A 26,919-nucleotide genomic window follows, 5' to 3' on the forward strand; every position below is an offset into this window, starting at 1 on the left:
AATTGATCTTTACTTATCTTACCTTGGGAAGTGTGGCTATCAAGATGTGCCAACGATGTGTGAGATATGGGCCAGGTGTGGTGGCTCATGCCTATAATCCCAGCACTTTGGGAGGCTGAGGCAGGTGGATCACTTGAGGCCAGGAGTTCTAGACTAGCCTGGCCAACATAGCGAAACACCATCTCTACTGAAAATACAAAATACTAGCTGGGCATGGTGGTGCATACCTGAAATCCCAGCTCCTCGGGAGTTTTGAGGCATGAGAATCCTAGGAGGTGGAGGTTGCAGTGAGCCAAGATCACGCCACTGCACTCCATCCAGCCTGTGTGACAGAGTGAGACTCTGTTCCGAAAAAAAAAGAACGGACTTAATTATAATTGTCTGTTTCATCATTACTTTTTATTTCCTGGCAATATCTACACACTACTTTCTTCTCAAGTATTTGGCCCTTATTGAGGGAGTTTAGAACAATACTTGAGATAATTTTCATTATTTTATATTCTTAAACATTGTTTAACTTTTTAAGGATCCTGGCCTCACTTGAATTTATCAACTTTCTAATTCTCCACAGTTCCTCAAATTATTTCAAGAATAGAAATGAGAACATTTATCACTTTTATAGTTCTCGTTCAGCTTCTTCCATATAGCAGCTGAAATTCTTTAAAGACCATTCATGATCTCCAAGTCTTCTTTTAATTTCCAAGTCTTCCTCTCCTGTGTCTCATAATACGTCATGCCTCTGCCCAGAGGTATTGGCCTTACCTGCAAAGTTTCTTTTGTTCAACTCATAGAAATAATTTGTATTGACTTTTACAAATATTTACTTCTTAAGTGGTCCCTATTTTTGTAAACATGAAATTGTTAAACTTTGATTTATTCCTTTTAAATAAAGAACATAATTCTTGCTATTAAAAGCTGATTCTCAAACTATTGCTTAAAATATTCTTTTATATTCTTCTACCTTTTTATTTCTGCAGTGACTACAATGTATGTACTACAATGTATGTACAGAGGTTACATATATTTTCAGTGGTCTTTTATCTCTAACATATACAGATATAAAATTTTATACATTAAATATGCTAGTCTGAATTGAACTAAAATCTAACATCTGAACTGCTCTTTCTTTTCCTTTCTCTGGGTTCCTTTTGATTAATTGCCTGATAATGTGAATGGTGAGTGTCTTTTCAAATAATGTCATTTGTATATGTTATTATATAGAAGGAAATAACATTTAATGCCAAACATTAATTGCTTATTAAATATAGTAGCATTCATTTAACGGCATTGAAGAAAACTGGTTCTTCATTTAGTGGCATTTAAGAAACTTGGCTCTTTATTCTAAAAAGAAGCCTAGAGTTACTGTTATTTCTTTAAAGAGTAAAAATTACATATTGCAAACTAAAGTTATTTCCTAAAAGGTGCAAGTTTTTTGTTTTGACAGTCATCAAAATCTGTAAGATCACAATAAATCCTTATGGTAACTGATATGCCTAAGTAAAATATATATTCATTAAAAGTTATAATCAACTCTCACTATAGGAATAAGTTTCTTATGATGTATTTTTGCATAGGCAATAAAATGACTCAAAATATACAAATTGTAGTTTACATGTAATATTCTTTTGTGAACTGTACTTGTAAATTTCTTTTGAGACTAGACCTTCATTCTTAGGTTTAGTTTTAATTTTAACTAATGTAAGCTATTTGGGAGCAATTTCCGTTTTCTTTTTCTACTACCAAAGTAATTTGAAGTTTTTCTAGGGGCAGTTAAGCTCAGTGTATCTTCTTTTATCTCCCATTTCTCCTTACCCATTTTATCCCCAAGTTTACAAATTACCTTGTAAGAAGGAATTGTCTTGTTTTAAATAAGTTCACTTCAGTTTATTTCCTTTGTAATAAGCAATTTTAAACATTTATTGCTCTAGATGTCATTACTGGATGAGGTTGTAGCACCGAGCTTTTTCATTTCTTTGTGCAGAGCTTTAATCCAAAAGAAGAAAGGAAACAGTGACATGTTGGAGGCATTTTAATTGTCATGACTATATATTCAAAATAGAACGATTAGCTCCTTTTTCATATTCAAATCATATAAAACTGATTTAAAATTTCAAAATACCTACTGAGTAAAATCAGTAATATTTAAAATGAAAATCTGCACTCCTTTCTTTCTCAACAGGCTGGAAAGTTAAAAGATGGTGCTCGGTCTGTCACCCGGACAATTCAGAATAACTTCTTTGACAGCTCCAAGCAAGAGGCCATTGATGTTTTGCTGCTGGGAAATACTCTGAATAGTGATTTAGCTGACAAAGCTCGAGCACTTTTAACTACTGGAAGTTTGCGTGGTATGTGCACTTTATATTTTATTTGTTATTTACATTCCTAAAAGTCCAAGAGGTAAATGTAAACTTATTTACACAAACAATTTTTAGTTGGTTAAAATAGTTTTCGAAGGGATTTCTATAAAGGTAATTTTTTAAAATTACATTCTCCAAAGGAAGTTTGTCTATTTTAAAATGTTTGTATAATCAGTGGTATTACTAAGCTGTAAACTGAGGCCCATGCATGGTTTCTTCTATAGATTATGATTGAGAGGGTAAATAATTAAGCATTGTTAACTTTGTACAAGGCAGTATTTCATAGAATATTCAGCTGGTACTTTTAATAGAGCATTTAATAGCCTAATTATGCAGAAAAATGCTTTACTGGAAAAACTAATGCCTATATTGGTTATTTTTTAAATCACTACCCCAAAAGTTTCTGTAACTTGGTCTTAACTTTTAATTGCTATTGTTCAAATAAGCATTAAATCATATTAATAATTTAAAGTAGTGCTAATTATTGGGCACTAACTGCTATTACCAATTTTAATATTTGAAATAAATATATGACCTTCAGAATCGGTTTTCACCTTCCATTGTGTCTTTTATTTAAAAAAAGCTTCTCCTATCAGTGAGCACATAAAAGTAGCATGATGGGAAAACTCAGCATTCATTGTAGAACTTAATAGATTAGACGTGCTTTTTCTTTCTCTAAAATGTATTGAGGTATAATTGACACAATAATTTTTTTCCATTTTTACTTTTTAGCACTCTGAAAAACAAATTTTTTTCTGTTAGCCCTAAACCAAACTTGTTAATGTTCCCTGTTCAAGTGGGAGAAAATTGTTTCTGCATCAAGTAACGTATTCTTGGGTAATTACTTGGTCAAATAGGTTATGGATTCTTTCAGAATTCTGCATGGTGCCTAAAGGTAGTTAATTACAGACAGCCCCACAGGGACCTATAACTGGGCTGGGGAACTTAGACCTACTAAAACTCCAAAAAGCATCTGATCTTAGCTACTACTTTCAACTTCAGGCTTTCTTCCTGGCTTCCAAAAGTAGAGACTTGACTGATTTGTGTTTTGTCATCTCTTTCCACCTGTGCCTACATTGATGTGGAGGCATTAATAAGCAACAATTGAAAGTAAGTGGTTGAAGGAAAGAAGAGGAGAAACAAGGGACCTATGTAATACCCAAACTTCAGCATTAGTGTTTTTAGTTGCCTTCACATTTTACTATAAGTAAAATAATACCTTTAAAAAAAGTACAGTCAGTTCTGCTGTAATGCTTGTTTTGAGAATGGAATTTGTTCCAATGTGATATATTAGGGAACTGTTTGAGCATAAGGTCAATTTTGCTTGAGCTTATGAGTGATTTTGCTGGCAAGCAACACTGGGTAAATGCAGAAAAGTGCACCCAGCAGAACTAAGATGGCTAGAAATATATATAACATATAAAACACACATACACATATGCACACACACCTCAAACATCTTCCCCGCCTCAGTTCACTACGTGTGTTATGAGCCATACTTATTCACATCTGTTCTTTCAACGTTTCATCTAATTTCAGATATCCCTTTTTCCATTATTCACATTACAAGCTGCACTCTGTCTGATGCCCATTTCTACAAGCCAACTTCATTCAAGATGAAGTGCCTTATTAATGGTTATATTCATGTATTTCATAACCATTTAACATGTGTAATGTCTTGCTACTATTTTTATGAGGTTCCTGTCTTTTTTGCTGTGTCACTGTTGAAGTTTTTGAATGTGGTACCCCTTACCCCATTTTTCCATGAGCTCTGTGGTTGTGGGAATTTGCAAAGTTTGCATAGCATGGTGATGTTTTTAGAATGTGTTTTTCTTGTTATAGCTGAAGTGATTGTACTTATCAACTGCTAAGTCCCAGAAAGAATACTAAAAGTTGTATATTAGGGCAGTATCTTCCATATCTTCAACATCCTCCATCTTCTTAGGTTTTCATATTTATATTCATAATATTCTCATACATGTACATATGCATGCATAACATAGACACAGGAGCAGCCAGAAGAGCAGGCCTAGGAGCTCCTGATGGTGAAATGGTGGACATCACTGAGTCACTGCAGGATTTTTCTTAGGTGCAGAAGGTTTGTATCCGTCATTATCGTTTATTTGTAACCTTTGGTGTTCTATAGCTATCAGAAAAAATAAAGTCATCAAATTGACTTAAAATAAAAAAGTGAGGTCTTCTTAAAATGTTTTGTCACTATACTCTACATTTTAATTGTAACTTGTTTTTACTAATGATTCTTTGTTTTCTTCTTGATGCATCCATAGTTTCTGAACAGACATTACAGTCAGGTACAGTATAGAAAATCAATCTATAAATAAAAGCAATTTTTTCTCATTTTTTTCTGAAGTTGATATTGTAAACAAATAAAGCCATATAATTGGAAGCTTTCTCATTTTGCCATCAGATTCTAACAGGATAAATTGATATCTTGTTTTAATCTGAGAAAAGAATTTCAAGCTTGAGAAAATTAAGTACTTTATTCTGAAGAAAATGTGCAGTGCTTTTGTCTTCCTGTAGCAATTGCTTAATTCCAGTTGAAGATAATTCAGCTAGTTTTAATTTCACTTTACATTTCATTGAACAAATATTATTAGTGTTATGCCTTACTCTTAACAGGCTGATGGAAAAAAATCCAGAAGTAACTACGTTGAATTAATTTCTGAGTGCCATCTGTGATATTTATGACTACTCAACAGTGTTTCTCACACATAATATTTAAGAAGGCATTGTTGCATTTCCTTATTGTGAATGAAATAGTTTCGAAACTATAGACATGCACTAAAATATGATCTGAAATCTCTTAATTTTAAAAAGTGCCAAGATTTCTAACAAAGAATAGTTAAGTGTGTAAGACCTAAAGATTATTTTTTATTTTTCTTGCCTATTTATTCCTAGGAATCTCATGTCTTCATTCTCTGGGCAAGGTTTATGATCTTGTCTTTAAACATGAATCTGTGGCAAAAGGAATGAAAGCTTAACTCTTGCCAGAAATTTAGTTGAAAAGGATTTGCTATCCCTTAAGAGTTGTTTGGCTTAGTTATTGTTCTGAATGTTTTGAGAAACTGTTGATTATTTTCTTGAGAAGGGTAGAGGAAGGGAGCACCTGGATATATTTTTAACTTACATAATGAACACCATTTTCTGAAATGGTATGGTATTTAGGGATGGACATCTGTTGTTTGAGCATAGACTCGTTTCTTCTTTAAAATTTTTTATTTTATTTTTTTGACTCACTGTTTCTTTAAGCACATTAAGGTGCCACCAGTTAAGAGTAAACTAGGACTATTTTTTACCTTTTTATTTCATTTAAAAACTGACTTGACTTTATTAGTTCATAGTGAGGCAGCACATTTTTGTTCACACAGTTCATTGTCTTGCTGAATATTTTAAGCCATGTAATTATTATAGAACCTGTGTGTTGATATAGAATAGATTGTAGAAGCTATGTTTGCATTGGTAACAACAAGTAGTGACTTCAATTTTAAAGAGCAATGATAAACCGTAATCGTAGAGAATTATTTTTATCTAGGTACAGTCAGCTTTGAATTAACCATACTAACAGGCCAGACAAGTAATCTGCTTTCATTACCACCCAGACACCTCTATACAAGCTGTCAAAGCAAACAGCTAGATGGTGAGCAATCTGCATATCTGCCCCTGGAAACAATGGCGATATACTTATCTAAATCAGCAGTTCCACAGGTCAAAATTATCTTTACAAGAATACTAAGATGTTACTTGCATTTTTTACTCTCATTTCCTCTCATAGACTGCTATATCTTGGTATCATAATATCATAATAAAATAAGATCATGTGGTAAAAGGTGAAAATAGTTTTGATGTCCTTTTCCTGTTACCAGTTAGCTGCCAGTGAAGTACAGATTCTGTTTTTAGGTTGAGGTGCTTTTAACGTTCTATGCTGCGAATTTAACCAAGATAGAATGTGGTTTAGAAAGGGAAAAAAGATGAGTTGTAGACAAAAAAAAAAAAAAAAAAGAGATTGAGGATTCAAAATGTACTGAACATTCATTCATTTAACAATTATTTATTGAGCACTTACTGTGTACCAGGTAGTCTTTTAGTTACTAGGAGTATTGCCATAAAGAAAACAGACTAACGTGTCTGCCCTCATGGATTTTCCATTCTCACGAGGGGAGAAAGTTACAGGATAAATAAATAAAATACATAGTTTATAAATGTAATAAATGCGATAGAGAAAAATAAAGCAGGGAGGGGATAATGGAAAGTTAAGGGCAGAGTGCATAAAGTGGTCAGAGAAGGCCTCATTGGAAAGTAAAAACTTGAAGGATGTACAGGAAGAGTGTTGCAGGGTGTGGGCACAGCCAGTGCAAAGGCCCTGTGGTAGAAGCAGGCCTCGTATGTTTTTGAAACAGCAGGAGGGCCCGTGCAGAGTGCACCAGGGAGAGTGGAAGATGAGGGTGGAAAAACAAAACAAATTGTTTAGGGATTTGTGGACCATTGTTTAAGCACTTTGGCTTCCACTGTGAGTGAGATGGGAAGCATTTAGTAGTGATTTCATTTTCAGAAATATCATCTTGCATTTTTGTCAAGGAGCCATTATTCATCAAGCTGCCTGTCAGTAGCTACAATCTTAAATGTAAATGTTCTTAAATGGTTTTGTTTGGAGAAAAATAAAATTTATATTTTTGCCAGACTGTTAATGAAAGATGTAGAAAGTTAATTGCTATCTTCCTAGTATTTGTACATTAATGTACCATTTCATTGAAACAGAACTATTTGTTCTGCATGTTGCTGCAATAATTCTTTATGTGTAGTTTTTTTTTTTTACTTGGCTATTGTATTTAATGTTGACTTTTTTTTTTTTTTAAAGATGTGTTGGTTAATTGCCTCATAACAGGCTTTGCATTGAAGGCTGATCTTTTTTTGTGCCTGTGCATGTATCTTTTGCTTGTTTGTGCTTGTGATAATAATTGTGCTTTTCGGTAGACATCATATCTCAGTTATGAAAATCAATTTTTATAAATGGTTTGATGCAGCTAAAATTCTGTTGTGTCTTGTCTTGATTAGCATCTTCTAAAGTACTAAAGAGCATGTGTGAGAATTTCTACAAATATTCAAAGCCCAAGAAAATTCGAGTATGTGTCGGAACCTGGAATGTGAATGGTGGGAAGCAGTTTCGCAGCATAGCTTTTAAAAATCAGACACTCACTGACTGGCTTCTTGATGCACCCAAGTTAGCTGGCATCCAGGAGTTTCAAGGTTGGCTTTTTATAATTTGGATTTAGTTAATAAATCCTGACTGTGATGTATTGATCTAGAAAACAAATATAGCACTTCAGAGTATGCATTAATTTATGAAAGAAACTTGGAGCTATACATTTGAAGACCAATGTCTTTAAAGATCACATCTATTTAAATCTTACCTTTTTAAAATTTCTAGACCTTTGTTTTCTACTTCATAAAAACATATAATGGTAAAACAAAAAATCTTTTTCTTTTCATAGTTTATTCTCAGGAAGTAGGAATTCACACATAGATTTCTTTGAAGGCAACCACACATATAAGAAAATCTAGTTTTGTTTTTATTTTGTTTTTATTTGTTTATTTTATTTAACATTGATCGTTTATTAATTTTAACCAAAATTACATAATTAAAATATAATTGATCATTTGAGTTTTATTTTTCAAACCTACTATGTCCAATTTTTCAATTCTTAATCCTCTATTTAGTTACTAAGATAAGAAATGTCAGAGTGGGTCTTGAGCAGCCTTATAAAACTAGTGATATTTATTGGTACTTTATGTGATGACTTAAGAATATTGGTTTATCCTTGAAAAACTTTGTTGGCATTCAGTTTGGGTTCTCTGCACCAAACTGTTAATAGCCAGAACCAAACATTGAGCAGAGGATACTTTTATTAAGATTTTGGGCTGGGCACAGTGGCTCATGCCTGTAATCCCAGCACTTTGGGAGGCCAAGGTGGGTGGATCACCTGAGGACAGGAGTTTGAGACCAGCCTGGCCAACATGGTGAAACCCCATCTCTACTAAAAATAAAAAGTTAGCCGGGCGTGGTGGCGTGCGCCTGTAATCCCAGCTACTCGGGAGGCTGAGGCAGGAGAATCGTTTGAATTCAGGAGGTAGAGGTTGTGGTGAGCTGAGATCCCTCCACTGCATTTCAGCTTGGGCGACAAGAGTGAAACTCCTTCTCAAAAAAACAAAAGAGAAAGGGCATTTTAATAAAAAGTTTGGGGAAAATCCCAGGGTTTAAGATGAAACTGATGAAAAATAACTAGAAAAGAAAAATTTTATCTCACACCATTTCCTATACACATCACCCTCACATATAAAACTTGGTAATTATATACTATTTTAAAAAGGAATTAAAGTTAATTTTTAAAAAGAAGAAAATTAAGTTCATGATTCTAATCAAAATCTTTTTTTCTTTCTTTCTTTCTTTCTTTCTTTTTTTTTTTTTTTGAGGTTGAATTTAGCTCTTGTTGCCCAGGCTAGAGTGCAGTGGCAGGATCTCGGCTCACTGCAACCTCTACCTCCTGAGTTCAAACGATTCTCCTGCCTTAACCTCCTGAGTAGCTGGGATTACAGGCATCTGCTACCATGCCTGGCTAATTTTTTGTATTTTTAGTAGAGATGGGGTTTTGCCATGTTGGCCAGGCTGGTCTCAAACTCCAGACCTCAGGTGATCCACCTGCCTTGGCATCCCAAAGTGTTGTGATTACAGGCATGAGGCACTGTACCCAGCCTACAATGCCCTTTCTTACTTAACTGAACTTGAAGTTGTAATAGTAATAATAAAATAACAGCTAACAGTATAATTCTGTGTACTTTGCATGTGTTCATTTAATCCTCAGAGCTGACCTATTATTTCATAGACACCATTATTCCAATTTTACAGATGAAGAAACTGAGACATAGAAAGGGAAGGAACTTGCCCATGTTTGTGCGGTAGTGGCAAAGCCAGGATTTGAACTAAGGCAGTTTGGCTTTAGAGTCTGTATGCCAGGCTGCATTTTATATGTGAACTTGGGCGAGCCTCCTGTCTGTAAATAAAAGACAAAAATAATCTTTCTTATGTTTGTGTGGCAGATTAAATGAGGTGATGTATGCATGAGCCTTGCACATAATAGCAGTCAGTAATTCTTTTTAAATTTCAGTATCACTTCAGACTATAGGCTCTTCTTTTTTTTTTTTTTTTTTTTTCCTTTTTGAGGCAGGGTCTTTTTCTGTTGCCCAGGCTGGGGTGCAGTATCTATATCATAGGTCACTATAACCTCAAACTCCTGGGCTCAAGAGATCCTCACTCCTCAGCCTTCTGAGTAACTAGGACTACAGGCATGCCACCATGCTAAGCTAATTTATTTATTTATTTATTTATTTTGTAGTGATGGAGTCTCACTATGTTGCCCAGGCTGGTCTCAAACTCCTGGCTTTAAGTGATCCTCTCACCTCAACCTTCCAAAGGATTTGGCATTACAGGCAGGGGCTGTAGCATCTGGCCATATAGGCTCTTTCTAGCTATTTGTCCCCATTTCTAAAAACTTGGGGCACCCGAAGTCTCGCTGGGCAGCTTTCTCAGGCAGCTCTGTACTCCGTTAGTTCTTGTAGTTTCCAGCGTGCCAGTAGCTAGACAGGGTGATGTGTCCTACTTTCTGGATCTCTCCTAGTTTTCCTGGATTTCTTTCACCCAGAAAATAGCCAAAAGATCAAGCTTATGTTTTTCAAATTTGAATGTGAAAAATTCCTCCCAACTGTTACCAGCAATTTGAGGTAGTTTCTCAGTCACTTTATTCTTTGTGCCTTTTCTGAATAATTTCTTTCTCTCTCCAGTTTTATGTGAGATTTTGATTTGAGAAATGATTTGTTTCTGTGCTGTTTCTGGTAAAAACTTTAGCAAGAATTTTTTCAAAGTGAATTCTGAAAGGACTGAAGAATCTTCAAGGATAAGTCTTAAAGAAGCAAACTTAGGACACCCTAATAGAAAGTAAATTTTAATAATTTTATTCCACTCAAGAGTTTTTGCCTTTAATGTGAATTTGGTTAAACTCAAAACACAAAAATCAATTTTTATGAGCTCTGGTGTTATATTGTATTGGGTGGGGTTGCCATTTGCCTGAGGCTATATTTAAAAGTATTTCTTGGATGCTTAATTTTAGATAAAAGAAGTAAGCCAACTGATATATTTGCAATTGGTTTTGAAGAAATGGTAGAATTGAATGCTGGAAACATTGTGAATGCAAGGTAAGCTAACCACATTAATACACTGAAAAGTTTGCCAGTTGAGGGAAACTATGGAGGACAGATAATTAAGTAATTGTTACAAGGATAGTTTGAAATAATAAATGGAAAAGGGCTTGTTAAACTGTAAAAGAGCATTTCGCATACTTTTGGGTCTGAGGATTTCTCTGCACACTTAAAAATATTGAGAATGTTAAATAACTTTTGTTAATGTTGTTTATGTCTTTCTATTTATATTAGAAATTAGAAATGAAAATTTAAAAACATTTAATTCACTTAAAAACAATAATAAACCTATTGCATGCTAACATAAAATAAATTTTTTGAAAAATAACTGTTTCAAAACAAAAAATTTACTGAGAAGGGTGGCACTGTCTTGTCGTTTTCCAAATATCTTTAATGTCTAGTTTAAGACAGCCAGATTCTTAAATCTACTTCTGTGTCAGTCTGCTGCAGTATGTTGTTTTGATTGAAGTGTATGGAGAAAAATCACATAACTATGTAGTTTGAAAAGGAAATATTTTAATAACCTTTCTAGATAATTTCTTCTCTGATACTACACCAAAACAGATCATTTCTTCTCTGCTGTAGTGTAGATAACAGAGAAGTATTATCTTGGTGTAGTGTAGATAAGACACTACACCAAATGGTAGTGTCTTAAAGGTTAGTTGCAAAATGGAATCTGAAACCATATTGATGAACTTTTTGTGCTCTATTATTCTAAAATTCATCTTTTACCTTTGCATGATTTTGTAACATCATGTATTGGTCACTTGGGTTCCCTAAGTTATGTAGCGCTTCCAGATTTTACACATTTCATTATATAATACCAAAGCATCATATTGTTTAATTACCATCACTGGTATTTGCATCAGAAAATAATTGTTGGGAAGCTGTAAGGATCATGGTAGCAGATACAAGTTTTCCAGAATACTAATTTTTGCCTGAAAACTCAAGTTTTTCCGTTGAAAACAAATGCTCTTCGTTGTTTTTCTTGAAGAGACAGACAGCTGAAAAAAATGCCAAGTAACCTAAATCTGAATAACCATTGTCTGTCATTAGTTCTTTTAAGGAAAAATTGTATTCCAAAGAAAAAGTGGCAGTTTGACTCCCAACTTATTTTCTTTTTTTTGAGTTATAGATCATAAGTCAGTATGCAACTAAAGTGCTTTGTGTTTATTTCCTGTGTATCACACAGAATATTAAAAAGATGCGACCTGGGTTGAGCTTTAATAAAATTAATAATGTCTGTTGCTTCATCAAGGACATTCTTAGGTGAAGTGGCATTTTTTTTTTTCTGCAGGTATATGGCAGTGGGGATTGTAATGACGACTAGTATAGTTTGGTGCCTGGATTCAAGCGAGAGCACCAGCACTTTTACCCATTGTTGCTTTTGCACCATCAGTGCAAATGTCAGTCAACACAGTGAAAGATGTCTTAATAGTTGTGACCCCGTGGGCTTTGGGAACCCTCAAAGATGTCCCCAGATCACACTTGGGAACTGCTGCTCTGAACCCATATTATAAATACAAATTATATGAGTGAAGCTTAAAGCTTCAGTGTTTTATTTTAACAAAGTATGCTTGCTTTTAAATTTCAGCAGTTTCCCATATTTTATGACATTTTAAAAGATTTTTCAGGAGAAAATTATAGGCTGAAATAGTCATCAATCTTGCAAGTGACAAATATTTTTTTAGCCAAAATGAATAACAATTCACATCAGGAAAATTGGAAAGAAATCAACTTCACTCATTTTGTTGTTTGATTATGTTTCCTGAAAATATATTCGGGTCTTAAACTAGAATATAACTCCGAGGATTCCTAGTACTAAGCGCATGGATCAATTGTTTGTCTAAATAGAATTTAATCAAATTCTTCTTTAGGCTAAGTTTAATCAAATTCTTCTTTAGACTGGGCGTGGTGGCTCATACCTGTAATCCCAACACTTTAGGAGGCCAAGGCAGGCGGATCACTTGAGGTCAGGAGTTTGAGACCAGCCTGGCCAACATAGTGAAACCCTATCTCTACTAAAAATACAAAAATTAGCTGGACATGGTGCCCCATGCCTGTAATCCCAGCTACTCAGGAGGCTGAGGCAGGGAGAATCGCTTGAACCCGGGAGACAGAGGTTGCAGTGAGTGGAGATTGTGCCACTGCACTCCAGCCTGAGCAACAGAGCGAGACTCCGTCTCAAATATATACATATACATATACACACACACACATATACATATATACACACACACACATATATAATATATATATATATTCTCTTCAATAAAGTGGTGAATATTTACTCATTTATTTAAGCAGTATCTACTGAGCACCACTCTAAGTACCTCCAATGAATCACAGACAAAAATCCCTATCTTCATGGACTTTGTATTCTAGTGGGAAGAATCAGACAGTGAACAATAACAACAATAAGTTAAATTATACAGCATGTTAGAAAAGTGCAATGGAAAACAGAGGAAAAGGGAACCAACTATAGGGACACAGGGAAGTGTTGGAAGTCTCAAATGAATGATCAGGATAAGGTTCATTGAGAAGATGAAGAATGAGTTTCAGCTACTTGGGGGGCTGAGGTGGGAGGATCACTTGAGCTTAGGCAGAGGTTGCAGTGAACCGACATCCCGCCACAGCACTCCAGCTCTAGGTGACAGAGTGAGACCCCATCTCAAGAAAAAAAGAGAGATTAGGAGACATGACCAGCAAATGCAATATGTGGACCTTGTTTGGACCCTTTTTAAAGAAACAAACCAACTGTTAGAAGATTTTTTTTTATAAATGGGGAACTGTATGTATAAACTATTAGATGATAATAAGGAATTGTTAATGTTTAAATGTGATAAGGTAAAGAGGGTGGAGGAAAACAGATTGGCAAAATGTTGGTAATTTCGAAATGGGTATATGGTGGTTTGTTTAGTGATTATGTCTTCTAATTTCCCATAGCAAGATTTTTTAAAAAGACATGAATTATAATTTAGAAAAATTTAAAATTTTAAAAAGTGGGGAAATGTATTTGGAAGCACATATAGTTAGCTGTCCATATCCTTGGGTCTCACATCTTTGGATTCAACTCATCAAAATATTAAATATTTTTAAAAATTATGTCTGTACTGAACATGTGCAGACTTTTTTTGGTCTTTTTTACTTACAGACTTTTTTGTATCATTATTCCCTAAACAATACAATATAATAACTAATTACATAGCATTACATTGTATTAGGTATTATAGGTAATCTAGAGGTGATTTAAAGTATAGGAGAGATGTACATGTACAAGTATTGCTCCATTTTATATAAGGGACTTGAGTATCCTTGGATTTTGGTATCCACGGGAGGTCCTGGAACCAATCTCCCATAGTACTGTACTTCTCTGTCATCTTAATGAATACTTAAGGAAAAAGTAAAATGTATAAGTTTGAGTTTACTCACCCAGTGAGTAGTCATTTAATGTCTTTATATTTTCTTTGTAAAGAAGTAATAAATTAGATTTTGAAGTGTGGTTTTCTTTTGGCTAAATTATAGATTTTCCTTTTTAAAGGAAACAAAAACAGCCTAAGCTTCCTTCAGAGTCTTAGGAAATTTGGGTAGATGTAGGTGTAATTGGCAATTGTCATAAAAGAGGCTACTGTCAATTATCTTTTTAAAAAATTCTCTTTTTAATATTTTCTTGTAGCACAACAAATCAGAAGCTCTGGGCTGTAGAACTTCAGAAGACAATCTCCAGAGACAACAAGTATGTGCTGCTGGCTTCTGAACAGTTGGTGGGCGTCTGTTTGTTTGTTTTTATCAGACCACAGCATGCTCCTTTTATCAGGTCAGTAAACAGAACACTCCTCTAAGGCTACTTCCTACCATTACATAACAAGAAAAGCCTAGAATGTTTATTGTTTCAGTTCTTCAAACAAAAACTATCTATAGTTCTTGTTTTAAAATGGGGTTTTGGGGGTTTTGATTAAAGACTCACTAATAGCTTCACTGTACTATTTCAAAGGCTTGCCCTCAAAGTACCATACCATGTGTACTTATATGATTATGTATATTCCTAATTTCCTATGCACATGGAACTCTTGAAATTTCAAATCTGCGATTTAGAATTCTTTGTTTCAAAGGGATGTTGCAGTTGATACTGTGAAGACTGGAATGGGAGGTGCAACTGGAAATAAGGGAGCAGTTGCAATCCGAATGCTCTTCCATACAACCAGCCTTTGCTTTGTCTGTAGCCACTTTGCTGCAGGACAGTCACAAGTCAAAGAAAGAAACGAAGATTTTGTAGAAATAGCACGAAAATTGAGTTTTCCTATGGTAAGCTCTTGCTGCTTGTTCTTGAAGATAAAGCTTTGAAATGTATTTTAATTTGCCCCAAATTCTACATCATTGTTTTTGAAACTTTAAGATAGTTCCTAGAAACATTAAGAATATTCACCTAAATAGATATTTCATGTATATTAACCCAAAATATCTGAGACAGGTCTCAGTCAATTTGGAAAGTTTATTTTGCCAAGGTTAAGGACGTGGCCATGATGTAGCCTCCAGAATTCAGAATGAGATGTGCCCAAGGTGGTCAGGGGCACAGTTTGCTTTTATACATTTTAGGGAGACCTGAGACATCAGCCAATATGTGTATGATGTACACTGGTTCGGTCTGGTAAGGCAGGACAACTCGAAGTCAGGGCTTTCAGGTTAGAAGTAGATAAGAGGCAAAAGGTTGCATTCTTTTAAGTCCTAGATCAGCCTTCCACTGAATACATAATTTAGTCTGGCTCAGTGAATCCGCATTTTTACATAAACAATAGGGCAGAGGAAGCAGGCAGATGTGCATTTGTCTCAGGTGAGTCTCAGAGGGATGACTTTGAGTTCTGTCTATACTTTGTCCACAAGGAATTTCCTGTGGGCAAATTGTGAGGGAGTATGTAGCTTCTTATCTTTGGAGCTATCTTATTTAGGAATAAAGTGAGAGGCAGGTTTACCTGTCATAGTTCCTGGCTTGATTTTTCTCTGGGCTTAGTGATTTTGGGGTCCTGAGATTGATTTTCCTTTCACATGTGTTATTACTGTTGGGTTAAAGAAACAGGACATGGGAGGAGACAAGCATATCTCAGGCAAAGAAACAGTTGTAAAACATTTTTGAACATTGATTGTTTTGAATTTAAAGTTCTGTCTCATTGCTTTCAGGGAAGGATGCTGTTTTCCCATGACTATGTATTTTGGTGTGGTGATTTCAACTATCGAATTGATCTCCCTAATGAAGAAGTTAAAGAGCTCATAAGACAGCAAAATTGGGATTCTCTTATAGCAGGAGATCAACTTATCAATCAGAAAAATGCTGGACAGGTATATCCATACTTCTTGCATTAAGATTTTGGGTCATGAAACATGCCTTTTTAAATCAAGATGTTTTAAAATTTTCTTGGGGTCTTTTTATACTTAAATATTTATAGGTAGGTAAATAGATAATAGAATTATCTTTCCTTAAAGTATAGTAGGATGAGCTGCACGCAGACAAGAATCCCTCAGACACCGAGTTGTAGAAGGAAAGGGCTTTATTCAGCTGGGAGCATCAGCGGACTCACGTCTCCAAAAACCGAGCTCCCCGAGTGAGCAATTCCTGGGTCATGATCGATTGAGCAAGCAGGGGGTATGTGACTGGGGGCTGCATGCACTGGTAATCAGAATGGAACAGAACAGGACAAGGATTTTCATGATGCTTTTCCATACAATGTCTGAAATCTATAGATAACACAAGCAGTTAGGTCAATGGTTAATTTTTAACTACCAGGCCCAGAGCTCGGTGCTGGGTTGTCTGCCTGTGGCTTCCATTTCTGCCTTTTAGTTTTTACTTCTTCTTTCTTTGGAGGCAGAAATTGGGCATAAGACAATATGAGGGGTGGTCTCCTGCCTTATTCCCCTCTTTGAGAACTTCACTCATTAGTGGGAGTTCTCACTTTCATCCTCACTTACCCATGTCGTCTTGCAAGACAGATCGATAGTGATTCATATAGTATACTTGTGCTGAAGCATTTTGGTGAACTAAAGTAGCAATGAAGCTTTTTATCATTTGAAAAAGTACAGGTAGCAAACAAGGGAGCAGTAAACAGGTTCCTATTACTATTATAACTCTTATTATAAGAGTTTTAAATCCTCCTTTCGCTGGGAACCATTTTCCAAGCATGGCCCCAGGATCAAATCCATGCCACACTTGCACAGGTACATGTGCCAGTTTTATCATATCTCTATGTCTTCAACTACTTGCCCTTGATCATCTATGTATAGACAGCAATTAGTAAGGTTAAATTTCCCACAGACCCCCTCCTTCAGCTGCTAGCAAGTAGTTGAGAGCCAATCTATTTTGATAGATAGCATTTCTTATCTGAGTTTCTTGCTGGGCCAGAATAGTCAAGGCTCTGCAGGTTTTATTAGTGATTATTTCTAAGATAGCTTATAACTGTATGATTCGCTTGAGCATGTAAATGGTATCCTCCTGAGCCATCTTGTGCCCAAGTAGCAGGCCCGTAATATTGTATGATTCTCTCAGGGGGCCATTCATCATCTTTCCAATTCCTATAGCTATGCTTCTCTTTTCGTGGGAAGCATAGACAGGGAAGCCCAGGAGTTCGCCTGTCTTTATGGGCAGTAGGAAGAAAGATGGTTTAATAGTGCCAACACAACTACCTGCCCACTGGTCAGGTAATTTGACGTAAGCTGTATGCCCACATATCCAGTATAATCCAGTGGGGGCTGTCCAGTTCCCCGGGAGTCCGGGTGGGTCCACATGGTTTGCAACTTTGGGAATTTACTAAGTGGATTCCTTTCTGTGTGATTTGAACTCCACCAAGCGACTGTTTTTGTGGTACCATTATACAGTTTCTGTCCCAGACAACTAAGTTGTTCTACGGGGTGAGTGAATTCTTTTCCTTCTCTAGCTATACAATATTGCCCAATAATTGGGGTTTTTAGGACCCAGAAATTATCAGGGTGATTCTTTTGCACCAGGAGTTCATCAGGAACTGGGTCTGTAGGTACTAATTCTCAGGCTTCCCATGGCCATTGATCTCCCATTATAGTTCCTCCATATACATAACATGAAGTGACATTGAGAGACTGGGCTACATGCTCGGCTAGTTGCAAAAACAAATTTCTTGTTTTTCCTGGAATTTCTGGTACTGGCACATTTAGTTCATCATAGAAAGTCTGAAGCACTGGCTCAGGAGAGGGTTTGTAAACTTCTCCTAGAACTAAGATATTTACTCAAGGATCCAGTCCGGCCCCATCGATTCCTAAGATCACACGCTCCCCTTTTTTCCAGCAAGGATCAAGGGGATTGGTTATTACTAGCTCTAAGGGGTTACGTTGTCCCTTAATACAGGAAGGGCCACTTTTTCCTTTCTGAAGGTGTACTGGATCCTTTTCATTTTTTATCCAAGTGGCCTAAATGAACCAAGACCAGTATCCACATTCATTTCCACATAGTCCTAATTCATGACAAATGAACTTATTTTTGCTCATATAGCCTTTTTCCCAATCAAAAGAGCCACACCCATTCCTAACTTATTGCTATTAATGACAGCAGAGGCATCAAATTTCATGATTATGTGTTTGGGCACCCCTTTTGCTTCTGTTCTGGCTAATACTTTACTTGTATCATTTACGAGTCCCCACCAGTCTTCAGTCCTTAATCTTACTTCAAAAACTGTGGACTTGGGAGGCTCAGAGGGGTCATAACACACATCTGGTCAGTCGTTTCCTGGGCTACATACCTTGTACGGAGTGTCATTATATAAACATGTTCCTTTTAAAATTCCTAGGCATTCATAGTAACTATATAGAACAGAAAGATTGTTTTAACTTGTTGCTCTACCTCAGTAACCTGATGTATATACACTGAGAGCAGTCCTCCATGCGGGGAAAATCAGTGGAAGTTTTTACCATACAAGTCCAAATTATAAGGAAAACGAGTCCCACGATGATTCTCCTCAGCTTCGGCTGTGCGTAGACCAGTCAGCTTCCGGATGTGACTGGAGCAGGGCTTGTCATCCTCCTTAGAGTCACTTTGCAGGGGTTGTCCAGGCTCGGTTTTGCCTCCCAAATTTCAGCAGCTGCAGGCTTCACATGGCTGTGATGGATCCAGGGTGGGATTTCTTCTGCCTTTACAGCCATGGGGGTGGTCAGGATGACGGCGTGAGGTCTTTTCCACCGTGGCCGCAAAGGGGCTACGTTCCAGTCCTTGATCCACATGCAATCACCTGGAGAGAAAGGGTGAGCTGAGGAGAATAAGCTGACGGAACACCTCTCATTTACCCAAGTTGAGATTGTTTGTGTAATTTTTCCCAAAACCTGTAGCTGTCACTGTAACTCAATTTCACCAAACTCTCGGGGAGTGCCTGGAAGTCCCCCTAGTATAGGAGGAGGCCTATGATACAGTATTTCTTTTTTTTTTTTTTTTTTTTGAGGCAGAGTCTTGCTCTGTCGCCCAGGCTGGAGTGCAGTGGCACGATCTCGGCTCACTGCAAGTTCTGCCCCCCCGGGTTCACGCCATTCTCCTGCCTCAGCCTCCCAAGTAGCTGGGACTACAGGCGCCCGTCACCACGCCCGGCTAACTTTTTGTATTTTTTTTTTTTTGTAGAGATGGGCTTTTACCATATTAGCCAGGATGGTCTCAATCTCCTGACCTCGTGATCCGCCTGCCTCGGCCTCCCAAAGTGCTGGGATTACAGGCGTGAGCCACCATGCCCGGCCAATACAATATTTCATAAGGGGAGTATCCTGTTTTCTTAGAAGGGGTGCATCTGATTTTAAACAATACCATAGGAAGGGCCTGTATCCATTTTAATCCTGTTTCCTGACATACTTTCCCTAAACTATTTTTGATAGTCTGATTCATTCGCTCCACCTTTCCGGAACTCTGAGGTCGGTAGGCGGCATGTAGCTTCCAAGTGATTCCTAATGCCTTTGCTGTCTTCCGTACCAAGTCAGCCACAAACGCTGGCCCATTATGTGAGCTGATTTGTAAGGGCAGTCCAAACCTAGGAATAAGATCTCGGAGAGGCACAGGGGTTACTTCGTAGGCCTTTTCAGTTTGTGTTGGATAAGCCTGCACCCACCCAGAGTAAGTACACACAAGAACCGGCAAATACTTGTTACCTCCACGTTTCGGCATTTCTGTGAAATCCACCTGAAGATCCTCAAAAGGAGCCGCTCCATAAGCTTGTATGCTGGGTGGAACAGTGGGGCCTTGCCTCGCATTGTGCTGTCGGCAAGTAACGCGCCGTTGTGCTACTGCTTTGGCAAGGGCTGTCAAGTGTGAGATGTAGAAGTACCAGCCTAACAACTTTTCAAGTGAGTCTTGACCTAGATGAGTGGTTTCATGCACAACCAGTACAACTGTGGCTGTCAGCAGCTGTGGCACAGCTACCTTCCCATCTGGCAATCTGATCCATCCTTTTATTACTTGCCCCTCTTCTGTGTGGAAAAAGTATTTTTCTTCCTTAGAATAGGTAGGTACCAGGTCAGGTGTTTGAGGGAGTAAGGGGGCTGCTACTGATGCGCAGTAAGGGGTAGATGCTGCTTTTCGAGTTTTTGAGTCAGCTTGGGAGTTTCCTAAGGCCACTGAGGTGGAGGCTCACTGGTGTCCCCTGCAGTGCATGACTGCCACCTTCTGAGGTTTCCACACTGTCTCTAATAATTGTAGAATTTCTTGTTGATATTTTATGTCCTTTCCCCCAGAGTTTAACAGGCCCCCCCTTTCCTTATATAATGCTCCATGCACTTGGACGGTTAGAAAGGCGTATCGAGAGTCAGTGTAGATGTTAATAGTCTTACCTTCACTGAGTTGTAGAGCCCGAGCTAAAGCAATGAGCTCAGCCTTCTGGACTGAAGTGCCCTGTGTCTATGGTTTGGCTTCAGTGACAGCATTCAAAGTTACCACCGCATATCCTGCACATCTTTCTCCTTGGGTTGATGAAGCTGTTCCCGTCCATGTATAACTCCCAGTCTACTGATGCCCATGGCTGGTCCCAAAGGTCAGGTCTGCTAGAATAAACTGAGTCCAACACCTCTACACAGTTATGCTTGACCAGGCTCTCTGATGCTGGGAGCAGGGTGGTGGAATTTAGGGTGTTACAGTCGTCAGTGGTTATGCGTGGATTTTCACATAGCAAGCTTTGGTACTTGGTTAATCTAGCATTTGTTAGCCAGTGATGTCCTTTGGTATTCATCAAGTTACCACAGCATGGGAGGGAGGCCTTTATATTCAGGTTTTGCCCAAGGGTTAGTTTATCTGCTTCTTGTGCTTACTGGGCTGTTGCCGCCAGGGCCCTTAGACATGGGGGCCAGCCTTTGGAAACCCCATCTAGTTTTGAAAGATAGGCCACTGGCCTTGGCCAGAGCCACACAATCAGGGTTAAAACTCCAACTGCCATTTTTTATCTTTCTGACACATAGAGTGTAAAGGGCTTTGTCAAATCTGGTAGTCCTAGGGCTGGGGCCAACATAAGTTTTTCCTTGAACTCACGGGGACCTGCCACGCGCTGCTCTGGTGAGGCGTTCCACTGGGGCAGTTACCTACCCGGGAGTGCTCTCAGGATCCGCGTCGCTCAGGCTGACCAGAATCCCCCACAGGGATGCTCCACAGGGCAGGCCTAAGCCGCCTAAGGGGCTGCCTCCACGGTCTGTTAATCACCTCGCTTCCTGGTCTGTTAATCACCTTGCTTCCTGGTCAGGGAACCAAGAAATGTAGCAGCACGAGCCTTAGACAAGAACCCCTCAGACACCGAGTTGTAGAAGGAAAGGGCTTTGTTCAGCTGGGAGCATCAGCGGACTCACGTCTCCAAAAACCAAGCTCCCCGAGTGAGCAATTCCTGTCCCTTTTAAGGGCTTACAACTCCAAGGGGGTCTGCGTGATAGGGTCATGATTGATTGAGCAAGCAGGGGGTATGTGACCAGGGGCTGCATGCACTGATGAACAGAACAGAACAAGACAGGGATTTTCATGATGCTTTTCCATACAATGCCTGAAATCTATAGATAACACAAGCAGTTAGGTCAGGGGTTGATTTTTAACTACCAGGCCCAGGGCGTGCGGTGCCAGGCTGTCTGCCTGTGGCTTCCATTTCTGCCTTTTAGTTTTTGCTTCTTTCTTTGGAGGCAGAAATTGGGCATAAGACAATATGAGGGTTGGTGTCCTCCCTTAAAAGTAATAAAAATAGGAAAGAGAAAACCTATAATAATTCCCATAAAGAAAAATATAGTATGTATCTATAAGATTCACTTTCAAGTAGAAGGATAAACTTTTTTTTCCTTGGTAATAGTTTAGAATCTTAGTCTTTAGGGCTGTTTTTTTTTGGGGGGGTTAAGTCTTGTGGTTATTGACTTTTCTTTTGTTTATGTCATCTGACTTTTTCTTTTTTTTTTTTTTTTTTTTTGAGACGGAGTCTCACGCTGTTGCCCAGGCTGGAGTGCAGTGGCGCGATCTCGGCTCACTGCAAGCTCCGCCTCCTGGGTTCACGCCATTCTCCTGCCTCAGCCTCCTGAGTAGCTAGGACTACAGGCGCCCGCCACCGCGCCAGGCTAATTTTTTGTATTTTTAGTAGAGACGGGGTTTCACTGTGGTCTCGATCTCCTGACCTTGTGATCCGCCCGCCTCGGCCTCCCAAAGTGCTGGGATTACAGGCTTGAGCCACCGTGCCCGGCCGTCATCTGACTTTTGAAACACTTCTTAAAGCTTATGACCACAAAATTTGGGAAGAATTTATTAAATATATATATGTTTTAGGTAAAAGGATCAGTGGCCATCTGGTATGGTGCCTGGTGATCCCCAGACTTGAATTCTAACACTTCGGGCACCATGTTACCTTTTCAGGCCTCAGCACCTCATTTGAGAATAAGATATCAGGCTAGATGTTTCCAAAATCCCATTTACAGTTCCAAATGTCTCATATAGCTCAAAGATTGGGCAGAATTCCCTTATTCATGTAGTTGGTTTAATCGAATGTCAAACAAGTGGTATTGAAGCAGGATATTTCCCTGACCCCTTCGCAAGTGGGAACTGGAGTGCATGGGCACTGATGGGACGAACTCCGTTCACTTGACCCGCTGCGCTCCACCCCTGTGGGAGGGGGAGTTCTGGTGAGTGAGTGCAGGAGGTGGGGTGAGCACTTTTGGGCACCAGCAAGAACGAACTCTGTACCAGCCCCGAGGCAGCATCTAGGGGAGGGTGCCTGCAACCGCTGAAGCCCCAGAGGAAGTGTTACAGTGCCATTTTAGCTTTGCCGCCTGCAGATGGCTTAAGTGTTAACAGCTTAGAGGAGGGTCAGTGCGACAGCCTTATGCACCCACACTCATGGCACCCGAGTTCTTGTGTGGTGTCCAGGAGGAATGAGGTCGCATGAACAAATTGAAGATGGTAAATGTGGGGGATTTTATTGCCGATGAAAATGGCTCTTGGTGGGAAGGGGAGCTGAAAAGGGGACAAAGCAATAAATAATCTTCCCCTGAAGTCCAGCCATCACATGGCCAGACTCCTCTCCAAAACTACACTGCCAAGCTGTCCCTTTGAAGACAAGCTGCTTCTCTCTGACGTCCAGCTGCTTCTCTCTGCCAGCTGAGCCTGGGGTTTTTATGGGCACAGGATTGGGGGCAAGGCAGGCCATGGGCGGTTTTGAAAAAAGCAACATTTGAGCAGGAAAACAGGGATATAAGTTCTCACGTGGGGCTCTGGTAACAGGCTTTTTGGCTTGAGGGTGGAGCCCTTGCTGGGGACACACCCACTTCTGCCCAGAATTTCCCTGCCTCCTATCCCTATCAGTATGAAAAAGGCTCCGTCTCAGGTTATTTTTCTAAGCTTTGTTCCATTCAGCTAGAAGTGTTCGTCAGACGCATACAGATTTCTTCTGAGAAGATCCAGCATATAGTAGACATTTAATGGATGGCTGCCTGAATGAAAACAGAACTTGTTGCTATTTGGGAATGACTTATTTTGTATATGTTTATTTTAGATTTTTAGAGGATTTTTAGAAGGAAAGGTAACCTTTGCTCCGACATATAAGTATGACTTGTTTTCTGACGACTATGACACCAGTGAAAAGTGCCGCACCCCTGCATGGACAGACCGTGTCCTTTGGAGAAGGAGAAAATGGCCTTTTGATAGATCAGGTTGGGAAATGGACTTCTTTATTTAATGTAAACTTATGAGGAAGCAGGGAATGACATAATGTCAAATGAGGAGAATATTGTTTTTCAAGAAACATTATCTAGAATAGAATAAATAAATATGTCAGATTTTAAAAAATATTCTCAAATCTGTTTATAATAACTTATTTAATTTTTCAGCCTATTTTCATGTAATTTCATGTAAAGAGAAGCAAGGAAATATTTTTGTGAAATTTTTAATTGAAGCTAATTTTAGGTTTTTAACTAAACTAACTTTAGTGGTTTGCATGTGTTTTGAACTGCCACTTGTCTCTTAAATTGTTTATGAAACACTGTTTAGTCACAGTCCTTTAAGTAATCTCAGAAGTAAAGCCATATCTTAATTTTTACTAAATAAAAAATAAAAAGATAACTTTACCAAAAGCCTTTCGAATTTAAAGGTGTTTAGACTGCCTGCCTATTACCAGGTGTTTCTGGCATTCCAGCCTCAAACCACTGAAGCTCACGAAAGGAAGGAGAATGCCTCTTTGCTCTACACAATCTGTCCTGCTCATACAGCTTCTCTTGTTTTCTTTTCTTCTGACTGCAGCTGAAGATCTAGATCTTCTAAATGCTAGTTTTCAAGATGAAAGCAAAATCCTGTACACGTGGACTCCAGGCACTTTGCTGCACTATGGAAGAGCTGAGCTGAAGACTTCTGACCATAGGTTTAAGCAGTCTCAGTTTTTCTAATGGTGTTTGAAATTTGTTCGAAATACACCCTTTTAAAAACATTTCTAATACATCTATCTTTCTTTATGCCTTAAGGCCTGTCGTTGCCCTGATTGATATAGATATATTTGAAGTTGAAGCTGAAGAGAGGCAAAACATTTATAAAGAAGTAATTGCAGTTCAGGGTCCACCAGATGGTACGGTATTGGTCTCAATCAAAAGTTCTTTACCAGAAAATAATTTTTTTGATGATGCCTTGATTGATGAGCTTCTGCAGCAGTTTGCAAGTTTTGGTGAAGTTATACTTATAAGGTAAGATGTTTATTATGCAAAAGTAGCTCGTGATTCATAAACAATTATTTCTATATAGAAATCACCTTATTTGGGGAAGGAGATAATTTTAAAAAAGAAAGATATCACCTTATTTAGTGTTTAGTATATGGTATTTTTATTTCCGAACTAAAGAAAAACCATACTCTGGATATTATTCTATAGGTTTTATAACTGAATTCTCTACTTAGAAAGGTTAAATGAATAGCAAAACTTTTTTTTTTGAGACGAAGTCTGGCTCTCTCACCTAGGTTGAAGTGCAATGGCGCAATCTCTGCTCGCTGCAAGCTCCGCCTCCCGGATTCACACCATTCTCCTGCCTCAGCCTCCCAAGTAGCTGGGACTACAGGCACCTGCCACCACGCCTGGCTAATTTTTTGTATTTTTTAGTAGAGATGGGGTTTCACCATGTTAGCCAGGATGGTCTCGATCTCCTGACCTCGTGATCCACCCACCTCGGCCTCCCAAAGTGCTGGGATTACAGGTGTGAGCCACCTTACCCGGCCATGAAACTTTTTTTTTAAGACAGGGTCTCACCCAGTCACCCAGGCTGGAATGCAGTTGTGTGTTTATGTCTCACTGCAGCCCCAACCACATGGGCTCAAGCAATTCTCCCACCTCAGCCTCCCAAATAGCTGGGTCTACAAGTGCACACCACCATGCCTGGCTAAGTTTTGTGGTTTTTGTTTGTTTGTTTGTTCGTTTTGGTTTTTTTTTGTAGAGGCAGGATTTCACCATGATGCCCAGGCTGTTCTCAAACCCCTGGCCATAAGCGATCTGCCCAGCTCAGCCCCACAAAGTGCTGGGACTATAGGCATGAGCCCCCACATCCAGCTAAATAGTAAAACTTCATGTGAACAATTGAAAACAAAAATAGGTGCAAGTTCAGATATGAACTCTCATGATTCCTACACAATAGAACATGTAACAAAACCCTATAACAAAATGAAGCTGTGATTGCTATTTTTTTGTTTGTTTGTTTTGAGGAGAAGTAACAGTGACTCCCTCCCTGCCTCAGTTAAAAAAATTTGAGTAATTTTAAGTATGTTTAATTTCTAACAAACAGAGATGTGATGAATAGTCAGGAGTCATTCCCTTCCAGTCTTGGTTTCCCTTATTGACTTAGCCATCTGCCTTTTGCAGAACCAGATACCTCTTTCATTGTTTTAAAAACTTTCTCTTCCAACTATACAGCAGTTTTGAGACTGAATGATGTGCATGTGTGCATGTGTTTGAATTTCATAGGGAAAGAGGTACCATTAAATCCCTTTAAATACCATTCATTTGCTTAGTTAGGTATGTTTTATAGATATTTGGTGGGCGGATCTCTATACTAGTTGCTGTAGAAGAGCAGAGGAGAAATAGAAGATACAACTCCTGCTTGTAATCTAGTAGGGAAGGTCAGCATGTGTGTAATGACACCCCCAGATCCTAAAGGGCGTAGTCCACAGAATTAAGATGGTATGGCTTCTACAGAGTGAAAATCAAAGACTCCTCAAGTCCTTTCAAAGAGTAAATGAACAAATGGAGAAGAAATTGTGTTTAGACTTTGCTCAAATCTTTTGACAAAGATCTATCCCAAAGCTTTCAAATTAAAACAAAACATTTAAAAAATCTTAAGGTTCTAGAAAGTACACAGTGAAATCTGTAAGTGTACAGATGACAGTATACTTTGCCAAGTACAGAAAAGCCAAACCACCAGAAGCATCATGTAGACCGTGTGAGTGGGCAGCAAAGTAGCAGATAAATGTCTTCCTGAGCAAATGTGAAATACTGCACTGAGCTACAAAGAATCCAAACTGTGTAAGGGATGAAAGACTCTGATACAGGAAAGGGACTTGTCTTTATAACCCAACCTCTAAAGAACTTGTTAAATTGAAGTGAGAAGGTTTCCCCCAAATGTTTGTCATCATTAGGAAAAGTATTGGTAAGAAACTAAGGCATTAACCTAACATTATAAAACCATGGGGTGTCTCCAACCTGGAATATTCTGGTTGTTAAACCCCAAGATGACTAAGTTGGAAGAGAAAAAGCAGACACTGAAAGTCAACAAAGAGGATCTCTATAAGCAGTAAGAAGAAACTGATTATTACCTTTTAGTCTAGAC

At 38.4% G+C, this 26,919-nt stretch overlaps 1 protein-coding gene across 27 annotated transcripts in view; it reads left to right on the forward strand.

Moving 5' to 3' along the window:
- Positions 1-26,919, forward strand: part of SYNJ1 (synaptojanin 1) — a 104,069-nt gene that overhangs the window by 50,447 nt on the left and 26,703 nt on the right. For 16 of the 27 annotated variants that reach the window (XM_028845360.2, XM_077995823.1, XM_077995822.1 and 13 more), the window contains 9 exons: positions 2,180-2,345; positions 7,431-7,622; positions 10,538-10,622; positions 14,302-14,442; positions 14,738-14,930; positions 15,801-15,959; positions 23,618-23,774; positions 24,361-24,478; positions 24,579-24,794. In XM_028845360.2, coding sequence (XP_028701193.2) covers positions 2,180-2,345; positions 7,431-7,622; positions 10,538-10,622; positions 14,302-14,442; positions 14,738-14,930; positions 15,801-15,959; positions 23,618-23,774; positions 24,361-24,478; positions 24,579-24,794 — 1,427 coding nt within the window. Of the gene's footprint in view, positions 1-2,179; positions 2,346-4,645; positions 4,670-7,430; positions 7,623-10,537; positions 10,623-14,301; positions 14,443-14,737; positions 14,931-15,800; positions 15,960-23,617; positions 23,775-24,360; positions 24,479-24,578; positions 24,795-26,919 lie in introns of all 27 variants that reach the window. The other 11 variants (XM_028845369.2, XM_028845359.2, XM_028845371.2 and 8 more) reach the window with 3 other exon arrangements.

This window comes from Macaca mulatta, chromosome 3 (genome assembly GCF_049350105.2).
Source record: "Macaca mulatta isolate MMU2019108-1 chromosome 3, T2T-MMU8v2.0, whole genome shotgun sequence".
Classification (NCBI taxonomy): Eukaryota; Metazoa; Chordata; class Mammalia; order Primates; family Cercopithecidae; genus Macaca; species Macaca mulatta.